Source organism: Microcaecilia unicolor, chromosome 9 (assembly GCF_901765095.1).
Source record: "Microcaecilia unicolor chromosome 9, aMicUni1.1, whole genome shotgun sequence".
NCBI classification, from domain to species: Eukaryota; Metazoa; Chordata; class Amphibia; order Gymnophiona; family Siphonopidae; genus Microcaecilia; species Microcaecilia unicolor.
The window spans coordinates 117448656-117460718 of NC_044039.1; the positions used below are offsets into that span (position 1 = coordinate 117448656).

The window sequence follows — 12063 nt, forward strand, 5'->3', positions numbered from 1 at the left end:
AAACAAAAAAAGATCCAGACAGCCACACACAAAAAATGTATTAATGTATACTTTTACCTGCAGGGAGGGTGGGCAGTTTTAAAATAGCCTGTTCTCCTGGGGAAATGACTTTTGAAATTTGTTCCCATTATTTGTGTGTATGATATCCATGTTCTGGCTAGTCGTCTAATAAGGATAAGGCTTCTCTGAAATCTCAGCAGAAATTATTATCTCTACCTCCCTGAATTTCCATCAGATTACACTTTTCTGTAAATCTCCAAATCAATATTTTTCTAACAGGAAATCACAGCAGAAGATTAAGCACTGCATCAGCGGGCTTTCTCATTTCCTTTTTCAAGGTTGATTACTTTTTTTTTTTTTTTACATTTTATTCTACTCATTTCCTGTCTGAAAAGCTATTGCATGATCGATGGCTGTCCTACATGCAAAACGATTGTCACTGCTCAAGTGCGAGTGACATTTAGCAATCTATAATCCACCAATGTCATTGACCTCTTTCAGCGTGCTGGCTGCTGACAGGATAGTGAAGGTAATGACGGAAATCTCCTTTTTCACTTTCTTCCAGCTCTCAGTTTGGTTTGGCTTATTTTCAATATCGAAAAGGGCAGCCTCTAGTCCAGGGAAGCTTGATGAGGCATAAGTGTTGTGCTGATTAGGAGCGTAGATAACATGTCTGTTGGAGAAAATTCAGATAGTGCTTAGACATGAATAAATGTACTCATTTTAAAAATAGTGCTGAAAATGTATGAAATATAAAAACACATATATAAACCACATAAAACCATCAAAGAAAGGTGACAAAAGATAGCAAATCATGTGAATGCAAGGATGTGTATGTGCCCATATATGTGAATAAATATATAATTTAAATGAATGTGTACATCTATATTATGTAAAAAAAAAAAAAGTGAGTATACCCAAGGAGGATAACAATATCAAATTGACTGGGTGAATAAAATCTTAGATGAAGTACATACACGCGAACAAAAGACTGATAAGGATGAATAGACAGTGTGAGGTGACCCATTATATTATGCTCCTAGGCAGGTATTACATATCGGAACTTTAATCAACATAAGTTATGCTGATAAAGAAAGCAACAATGCTGAAAAACCTGAGAAAATATGGAAATTAAATTAAGTGAAGCCTGCTGTTTTCCACTGATGTGTTGTCTTCAAGCAAATGTTAATCTCAATAAAGATGTATGTTGGCTCATTGCATTGGTCATTCCTCCCCCCCCCCCTTTTTTTTTTTGCCTATGTCGACTTTTGTGGGATTGTTTGGTTTTTCCTTTGTTGCTGGACTGAAAATCTTTATTAAAATTCATCTCTTCTCCATGCCATTTGAGTTCATCTTTATCTATGCAGGGCATCATAACTAACTAATTTGTTTTAAAGTTCAGAACTTAATAGCAGTCATTAAGCATTAAAATGAAAAGTGAGAGGGTTGGCCTGGTGGTTGAAAAATAAAGTGTCATGCATTGCTAAGCAGAAGATCCCCAGTTCAATCTGGACAGCAGGCTTTACACTTCCCAGATCAGCTGAGGACATCATAGAGGCAACATTCACAGTCCCTGCAGGGGAGTCATGGCTCCTAATGAACAGTGACTCTCTGGGGGGCAGGCTCAGGGTGCCAGGGCCAGCTTGCTCATTTTCATTTTTTAACAACATGTAATGCAATGGGATAGCTCACTGACATTTCTCATGAGCATTGCAAGCAGAAACCCATCCCTACTTGAAAATTCATTTTAATTAAGCCTGTGGAACCTAATACAGTGGGGAATATTTCTGTATATTTCTGCCACATTCTCTTAGTCTTTAATAGTATTGTTTGATATTTGAAGATCTTTTCTCTCTCTCCACTTGATGCACAAAATAGTCACATGGCACTAAGATCTCTATTATCAATGATGTTCTCATGCTTTTCTCATTTACCACAATGTTCAGTTTTCTTGCATCAGGTTTTTTATCAGTTGGAATTGGATTGTCCTAGATGATCATAACCTTTTCAATTTCTATAAATCTCTTTGGGGGGGGGGGGGCTTTTACAAAGGTGCATTAGCATTTTCAGTGCGTGCCAATGATTAGCGTGCACTAAATGCTAGAGATGCTTTCTAAAAGGACCCCAAGGGTCTTGATCCCAATGCTTTTCCAATAAATTGATGTTGCAATGTTTATAAAGTGTCCAATGTCTGAGACATGCCACCTTAGTATCCTTTCTGTATATAAACCTTCTCCCATCAGAAATTTGCAGCCAGCTATCAGGTGCATAACCATTTCTACTTCTTCTTTATAGACTCTACATATGTCAGTTTTGCCAGTGTCTGTGAACCATCTTGCCTCTAACCCACTTTCCTGGGCTGCAACTATCTCTTATCCTTTGATGAAAACCAGGCACACGAATGGATATGGAGAGGTGAATTGAAACCAGAGTATGGTTCCTGGAATAATACTTTGATTTTCCCCACTGTGTTCATGTATATGTTACCTGTTATTCCTTGCTTGCTGATCTCTAACTCACGGAATAGATTATTTTCTCTGCTTTTGCAAATTCAGTTGTTTTCTTCTCTATGTGTTCTGGTGGATCCTCATTCATGCCTTCTACTCCAGTTTAATGATGCAGATGGATTCTGGACATTTATTTGTATACTTAGGGCCCTGTTTAAAAAAGGCATGCTAGCATTTTTACTACACACTAACCATGCAGACGCCCATATTATGGGCTTCTACACGGTTAGCGCTCACTAATTTTTAGCATGTGAGGAAACACTAGCGTGCCTTTGTAAATAGGGCCCTTAATGTTATCTGGATCCAATGATACTGCATGTATTTATTTAATTAGAAAATTTCCATCCTGCACTATCCTACCATTCTAGGTGGGTTACAATAAAACATAACAATAATAATGATGATGATAATAGACTAAAATCCATAAAACATAAAACTTCATAAAATGAAAAACCAAGGAGTCCTTTTTTCTAAGGTGCACAAATGGATTAAGTACACTAGCACCCTCCTCCCACTGACTCCCAACTGCCTCTGGATGAGTATCCTGCTCTCAAATTATCCCCAGTGATTTCTAGGTTACTGGGGGCCACAGTTCTTATGGTCCCCACAGTTCCCAGAAAGCACTCATAGAACCAACACACAAACCACCAGATTTCTTAGTCAGTCCAAACAAGCAGAGGCAATAAACTAAAAATGTTGATTGTCATGAAAAAATAGAGCAATGAACAGAAAAGGTGAAATCAGCAAAACAATAACAGGTAACTGAAATATGGATCAATTATAAAACTAACTAAACATTTGTTTTCTATCTAAATAGTACCCGGGGAGATCAGGACATACAGCTGCTCACAGGTTATCAAATGTAACTGTTCACATGGCCTCAGCAAAGAGATATTTCTCTCTTTTTTCCCTGGCAAAGACTGGAGAAAAAGTCAGTACATCCTAGCTGAATTTTGAGGAAAGCACTGGAGGAAAGGCATGTGATGATCGTCATTAGTATATCCTTCCTGCTGTTTTTTCAAGAACTCATTATTCTATCAAGAACCTAGCATTTCAAGGTTCATGTGAAGGGCGAAACACGGCCTGTGTCGGGCAATAAGTCTGGTATTTGACAACATCAATAAAATTTTGAACATTCTTCCGTTTTGTATCTGTTGTTTTGTTGTCTACAGCTTTAAATATAAACATGCACCACTTACTGGCCAAACTAGAGAAATACAGTTCCAGAAATAATAGTTTTACAGGCTTAAAATCTACTGTTTTGTCATAGTCACCAAAAATTGTGCATGCAAATTTAGGCATATTTCCGATTTACATGTACAATTTAATAGAATAATGAGCCAATTAGTTCCAATAATTGACTTTTTAACAAGCAATTATTGGGACTAATTAGATTTAATTGGGACTAACCAGTGTAAAGTTAGGTGCAGGATCCAAGCCAAACATTTATGTGCAGTCCAAAAAAGGGGGTGTGGAATTGGGAGGATCATGGGTGGTTTGTGGATGTGGTTTTGAGTTACATGTGACATTGTAGAATAACAGTGCTCCGTGCATAAATTTAGGCATAAGCATTTGCACCACATTTTTATTGGTGCAAATGGCCATACCTAAATTTACACTTGACCTCTCCACTTAAGCATTAATTTTATAAACTGATGTGACTTATAGACTACCGCTTACATGGTTTTTTTTCAGTGACTATTTTTTTTAGGCACCATATGTAGAATCTAGCCCCATGTTCTTATGAGAGTCTTATCATTTAGTTTGGATAATCATTAGCACACACTAAATCTGTTAGCACACTTTAGTAAAAGGACCCCCAAGTCAACAACAAAATCTACAATCAAACCAGAGCATATCTCCAAATAAAAGAAATAAAATTGTCATTAACCTGATTAAGTAATAATAGTAACACAAGTGAAATTATGATTGAAAAGCTTTCTTAAATAAAAATCCTGAGCTGTCCTAAGTTGAAGACAGAGGTAATTGTGTGAATTTCTAGAGAGAGCATGTTCTATAATACAGCAACTTCTACATAGACTATTGAAGAGTAATATTATTCAAGTCTGATGTGGTAAAAGAAAGGCACAACAAGCAAAAGACATTGAGTAGTCAGTAAATCCTCAGTGAAGTAGCAATTGTGAGAGATGCATCATTATTTAATACTTTGTGTACTAATGTAAGCACCTTAATCTTTACATGCCATTGTACAGTAAGCCAATGTAGTTTTTTTTGTTTTGTTACATTTGTACCCCGCGCTTTCCCACTCATGGCAGGCTCAATGTGGCTTACATGGGGCCATGGAGGATTAAGTGACTTGCCCAGAGTCACAAGGAGCTGCCTGTGCCTGAAGTGGGAATTGAACTCAATTCCTCAGTTCCCCAGGACCAACGTCCACCACCCTAACCACTAGGCCACTCCTCCACTAGACTATTGAATAAATACTGGAGTCATGTGATCAAATCTAGATAGACCTGCAAGAAGGAGTACTGTGATAAGGAGTACAGCAGCATTCTGAGCCACTTGTAAAACATGCAACGTGTAAGCAGGGACTCTTAAAATAAAATGCTGCAATAGTCAAATAAGGGTGTCACTATATTCTGTAAAACAACTCTAAAATTTCAGCAGTTAACAAATCTTGAAGCTTCCTGATCAACCATAATTTGAAAAATCATGCTTTTAATTTGGAGTCTGAATCACTGAGGAATCTACTAAAATCCCTAAGCATCTGATTTCATAAACAATAGTACATACTTTAGATGGAGATTCAACAGGAAATTACCCCGATAGAAATAAAATGTGTGTAGTTTAAATATGTAGTTTAATTCTGTTTGCACTCATCCATGTTCTAATTACTTGCAAACACAATAACAAGCGATTGTAATGCAGCATCCACAGTGCCATTAATTGGAAAAAAGAATTGCAAATCATCTGCATATATCCTGTATTGCACACTAGACATGTTAAGAGTTAACCAATGAGATCAGATAAATATTAAAAGCACTGCAAACAATACCTGATGAAAGTATTATCCAATCTGAGTGATCCACCCCTTGCTGGACATGGAAGCAATACTATGTAAAAAATAAAGGGGTCCTTTTTCTTAGACACACTAATGGATTTAGTGCATGTGCTAATGATTAGCATGGGCTAAATGCCATGCAGCCCATTATATGCCTATAGGCTGCATGGCATTTAGCACACGCTAAATCCGTTAGCACGCCTTATTAGAAGGACCCCAACATGAACCAAGCTAAAACTTTCCCCTTAATGCCTAATGATTTCATCCAGTTCAAAAGTAAGGTATGATGAACTGTCAAATGCAGCAGTAATATCCAATATTACCGTGAAATATTGTGTTCCATGGTCAAAACCAGTTTGATATAGAGGCAAAGAAAAAATTAGAGTATCTGTTGAATGTTTAAAATGAAACTGAAATATGTCCGAAATCTTACGATCATCTAAAAAATTCTGTAACTGATGTAACACTGCATTCTCAAATATCTTTACAAGAAACAGATGGATCAGTCAAGATTACTTGATTGAAATGATCTCATTATGCTTACAAAGTTGCCTTTTGATAGTCAATCAAGCATGCACAATATTTGGCTAGACATGTGTTGTGTTCCTTCTTCCTTAAAATGTGCTTGGTCCATCTTAAATGGTCGGAAAACCAAGGGGCAATATTTCTTCTTTTTATAATTCATTCCTTCAGAGGCGTTATTCCATTCAAACAGTAAATCAAAGCACTATACTAAGTATTCACTGCATTACAAAGTGATAAGCAATCTATGTCATTTAATAAAGGGCACGCTCAGCAGCATGCATATTAATCCTTGCCATTCCATCACCAAACTCTTCACAGATCCAACATTATAAAATCAAAAAGTAAGGAAGTTTGGTTAATTTGAGTTATTTACTTTCCTTTTAAGTGTGTTTGATACCACAGACTTTATAACATTTAATAAAGTACATCATAAATCTTTTAACTGTATCGGATCAATAGAGCCACGAGACTTAGACACCTTCTGTGTGTTGGAGGCCTAGAGGAATATGACTTTAGCTCTATAAGTATAATTTATTTCTATGAAGCTTGTTCCTCCTTCAGCTCAAGGAATGTACAGTTATGACATACACTGATTCTTCTATGTGATATATTCTTTCCCTGCTTAGCCTGCTAACCCATACATTGATGTGTAGCAAAGTGGTCAACTAGTTACTAAGGAGACAGTTGATATTTCTGTAATGGAACCCTTCGAGGGGCATAATCCAATGGGCACCCAAGTTTTCATGAGGGCGTCTTCGCAGGACGGCCCTGTAAAGGGGTGAGGAAACCCATATTATCGAAACAAGATGGACGTCCATCTTTCATTTTGATAATACGGTCGGGGACACCCAAATCATGAAATTTAGGTCGACCTTAGAGATGGTCGTCCTTAGGTCATTTTTGAGATGGTCATCCCCGGTTTTCGGCCATAATGGAAACCGAGGACCCCCATCTCAAAAACGACCAAATCAAAGGCATTTGGTCGTAGGAGGAGCCAGCATTTCTTAGTGCACCGGTCCCCCTCACGTCAGGACACCAACCGGGCACCCTAGGGGGCACTGCAGTGGACTTCACAAATTGCTCCCAGGTGCATAGCTCCCTTACCTTGTGTGCTGAGCCCCCCAACCCCCCACCCCCCCCCCAAAACCCATTCCCCACAACTGTACACCACTACCATAGCCCTAAGGGGTGAAGGGGGGCACCTACATGTGGGTTTCGGGTGGGTTTTGAACGGCTCACATTTACCAGCACAAGTGTAACAGGTGGGGGGGGGGGGGGGATGGGCCTGGGATCACCTGCCTGAAGTGTACTGCACCCACTAAAACTGCTCCAGGGACCTGCATACTGCTGTCATAGAGCTGGGTATGACATTTGATGCTGGCATAGAGACTGGCAAAAATTTTTTTAATTTTTTTTTGAGGGAGGGAGGGGGTTGGTGACCACTGGGGGAGTAAGGGGAGGTCATCCACGATTCCCTCCGGTGGTCGTCTGGTCAGTGTGGGCACCTTTTTGAGGCTTGGTCGTTAAAAAAAAATGGACTAAGTAAAGTCGACCAAATGCTCGTCAGGGACGCCCTTCTTTTTTCCATTATCGGCCGAGGACGCCCATCTCTTAAGCACGCCCCAGTCCCACCGTCGCTTCAACTCTGACATGCCCCCAGGAACTTTGGTCATCCTCGCGACGGACTGCAGTTGGGGACGCCCAAAATCGATTTTCGATTATACTGATTTGGGTGACTCTGAGAGAAGGACGCCCATCTCCCGATTTGTGTCGAAAGATGGGCGTCCTTCTCTTTCGAAAATGCCCCTGTTAAGCACCTTCAAGTAGTTCAAGCTCCAAGACAAACCCTTGGATTCTATATATTGTGTCTTAATTTCCGTGTAGAACTCAAAGCGTATTCTATAACAATGCATGTACCTTAATTGATTAACTAGCTAATCAGCGCTGTCAATGGGATGTTAACAAGCAATTTATCAGTACTAATTGACATTAAGATTTATGCACATAACTTGTTAAGTATATTCTGTAATGTGGTATGCGTAAATTCTAGGCTGCATAGTTGAAAAGGGGGCATGGCCATGGGCAGGGTGTGGGCTTTTCTAAAATCTATGTGCATTATTATAGAATATACCCACTCTGTGCGTAATTTAGGTGTTGGGATTTACGCCAAGTAAAACATGGCCTAAATGGATATGACCAAATTTGGTCACGTGGAGAGGCACTCAGCATATTCTCTATACTATACAGATATTTAAGCCTATTCTTTAAAATTTAGGCATACTTTAGAGAACACAGCTAGGCATATTTTTTTCAGCACAGATTGTTCAGGTGCCATATATAGAATCTTTCCCAAAGTGTCTTTTTTTTCTCTCTATCTTTGTTTGTCATTCTTAAAATATGTCTATCTCCCTTCCCATCATACAGTTATTCTGAGTCAGCATTTACTTCAGTTATTTATTCTTGTATGCACCAGATCTTGCAGTTATAAGGGCTACAGAAATGAAGGCAGAGATCTGTTCTTCCTTCATATGGCAGGTCCTGAGGGGTGGGAAGATTGACTTCAGGACCCTACTTCCATGCATGCTTCATATGGGTTTCCAGTGTCACTCTTTCCACTTTCACTGGTTTAACTCACCACAACATAATCCAATGTTCACTCCAGTAGGCTATGTGTAAAAATCTAGGGGTCAGTATTCAGCAGGTGCTGCCCCAGAATTAATATAAGCACTGATACTAGCAGTAAAATTGAATATGTATATTCAGTGCTGCTATCCATATAGGTAGCGGTGCTGGATATACTTACAGAGCAGTGACTGTACTAGCAATATCCATTTAGTTTAGGCCTGCTAATTAAACAAGCCTAATCTAAAGGTATTACTTACCTCATCACTATTTAGAATTGTTTTTCACCTGAAGACTAGAGCAAGATCTATACATTTAATTCTACAGGCCACAGGAAACCAGAGCAGTTTAGCAAGTATAGGAGTAATATGATCTCAATAACACAGCCTATGACAACTCAAGCAGCTGCATTCTAGATCAATTAGAAGGACTAGGAATTACTAGCAGATCCATGAAGACGACGTTACAATAAGCCACAAAAATATGACCAGTGCCTACACCACTATACAAAAATCTCTGTCCATCAAAGGTCTCAATTGCCTGACCATTCTCAGTTTGAAAAAGTATCTCCACATCATACGCCTTCATGTGTGATCAATGAGATTTAAAGAGGTTGCTGGTGGCTCTGGTACCAAATACTTCTATGAACTTTTATTATGGCAAGTGTCTTAACTGTGAGGGCAGATGTGTGCTGAATTTCTGCATTATACCTGTGGTGGACTGTCTTTTTTGCTTTGAATGTGTTATATACCAAGGAAAAAGTTGCTTAAACATGTGGTGGCGGTTTTAGCTTTACCATCATGCAGGATTCATATGAATCCACAACCATCCCCGGTGGGGGAAAAGTATGTAACTTCTGGGGGTACTTTTAGTACCTGAAATTCCTGCCAGGAAAAAACGTTCCAACGGGACATCTTTTCTTGGAAACTGTCTCACAATTCTGCAAATATAAAGTGTCTACGGGTTTGGAAGCTAAAGTGGAAAACACAGGGAAGGAAGGGAGAGTTGAAAATTGTCCTCTATGATTCAGAGTCTTTGATGATACTTCATTATGGTGTACATTTGATAAATACCTGTCGGTAGACATACAGAACTATGTTAGTTCTGTTGCTAGTAAATTCATTTACTTTGGCAATAGAACAAAACTGGGAAGATTGTTGAAGCACGAATTTATCTTGCTTTGCTGTAACTTTATAAAGGTTGAAGTAAAAACAATGTAAGAAAAGTGACTGGTGTTTCTGACCTTCCAATATTTTCTTTGTGGTAAAAGGCACCGCTGAGATTATAAACTCTGCGTGACCTCAGCATAGTCCTCTAAGATCATGCAGTTAGCTATAAACCATGCCAAGACACATTATTCTATTTAACATCAACGGTACAATCATATCTCAAGAGAATGCCATTTCAAAGTATAAACTACATAATGACCTTATTTTGTCCTTCTGTTTGTTATACACCATTACCTAGATTATGCCATATATTTAGTCCCTACAATTATTTTACAGCTTGTCAGAGGGATCTCAGCTGCATGCTCTGTGACCACCTGATTCCATAGACAGACTGGTCTGTAATGAATCAGTATGGAACTATATTTACAAAGCTGATCATTTTGTTGTCTTGCAAAAACTCATTCTCAATTTTAATTTCACGCTAAGCAAGGTTGCATGGTACTTCATTGTGAGTACAAATGCTTAGCCTTATCATAGGAAACCTGCTGCCTTATATAACCAGAAATAAAACAAAATCAATAAATATTTTTTTTCATTCTGACTTTGATTATATTTCTCAGATAATGTTAATGTTTAAAGGTTTGTTAGTTCTCCCTAAATCAACATGTGAGTGGTACCAGAAGCTGGTGAGCCTATTAGCGGCTATGGGCTGGAAAGGAGGAGACATGCAGCTTTACTTCATCTACCTTAAGCTGCTCATGAGGTGTCACTCTAGTTGATCTCTCAGCATAGCCAGCAGCTCAGTGATAGCCATGGACCATGCTTCCAGCTCTAAATGTCTTCCCCATCCATTTCTGAATTCCCACCAGTGACAACCCTGACAGGATGCATAGGGAATGGCCAGTAGGAAAGAGAAGGTGAGAGTACCTCCATATAAGTCTCTGGTGAGACCCTATTTAGAGTACTGTGCAAAGTTCTGGAGTCTGTACCTTCAAAAAGATATGAACAGGATGAAGTTAGTCCACAGGACAGCTACTAAAATGGTCAGTGGTTTTCATAATACCATTATCTGGTTTGGATATCATCTCTGATTCACTAACCATCCCCCAGATTATCCTCTACTAAAGACCAAACTTCCTTCTAACCACCTCAATATGTTACAGGAGAAAGCCCTTCTACTTCCCCAAGCTAAGGAACCTGTCCCACCTCAAGAGAAGCTTTCTCATTTCAAAAAAAGATAAGATGCATGGACATTTTCTCAGTCTCAGAGACCACAACCATTACCTTCTCAAGAAGAAATTCAGACTGACCATCTTCCTTTCCACTGGTCCTTAGTTCAACTAAGTTCTTCCTTCCACTTTCTTCATCTTCAAGGGTGTTTTTGAAGTACCTGACCATGTCAGCTGCACACTTTCATAAGTAAGGCCATTTAGAATCTCCATACCTGGACAATTGGCTTCTGTGGCTCAGTGAGAGCCACAAGTCTTAAGTCTAGAGAAAACAAGTACTCTTCTAGAATTTCTGGGAATCCTATTCAACTTTCAGAAGTTGACCAACATCATTTCCTTTATAGGAGTGATTTTGAACACAAATAGAGGGCATATCTTCAAGAGGACAGGATCCAAATAGTCATGGCCAAAGCTCATGCCAAACAATCAGCGACCAAGGTGATGGCCAGAGCTTACTAATAGATCCTGGGGCACAGGTTGAAACTGTTTACATCATCCCTTTAGCTAATCTAAAAATGTGACATCCTCAATGGGATCTAAAGTTCCAGTGGAATCAACACTACCAACTTCTTTCCTCCATACTATACCTTCCTTGCCAGCTTCATCTACTGCAGGGGCCTCATTTTCTCTACACATCTACTGAAAAGCAACCAGATCTTGGACTTTGTGATAGCCAACCATTGCCAGATTCAGGCTACTTATATACTAGAACCATTGAATCAAATAGCCAACAAACTCAGTACAGTGCTTCATCCTCATGAACAGTACCTCAAAGCAACTGTTCTAAGTTCCCTTGTTCAAGTTTGGTGAATGCCCGAAATCAACTTCTTTGCCAGCAAAGAGAATGCAAAGCTTCCTCTTTTCTGCCCATGTTTCCTGCCTGCTTCCCCTCTACCCCCCTCCCCACATCTCACCCCAGATGTACTGGCAATTCCATTGACTTGTGCCTCAGTGGCATAGCTATAGGGGACATTGGGGACCTGCCCCCC

General features: G+C 39.3%; 1 protein-coding gene across 5 annotated transcripts in view; it reads right to left on the reverse strand.

Moving 5' to 3' along the window:
- Positions 1-335: 335 nt before the first annotated feature.
- LOC115477350 (glutamate carboxypeptidase 2-like) overlaps positions 336-12063 on the reverse strand; it is a 378970-nt gene continuing 367242 nt past the window's right edge. For 4 of the 5 annotated variants that reach the window (XM_030214175.1, XM_030214174.1, XM_030214177.1 and 1 more), the window contains one exon: positions 336-673. In XM_030214175.1, the coding sequence (XP_030070035.1) occupies positions 469-673 (205 nt within the window). In that variant the 3' untranslated portion in view covers positions 336-468. The remainder of the gene's footprint in view (positions 674-12063) is intronic. The other variant, XM_030214176.1, reaches the window with a different exon arrangement.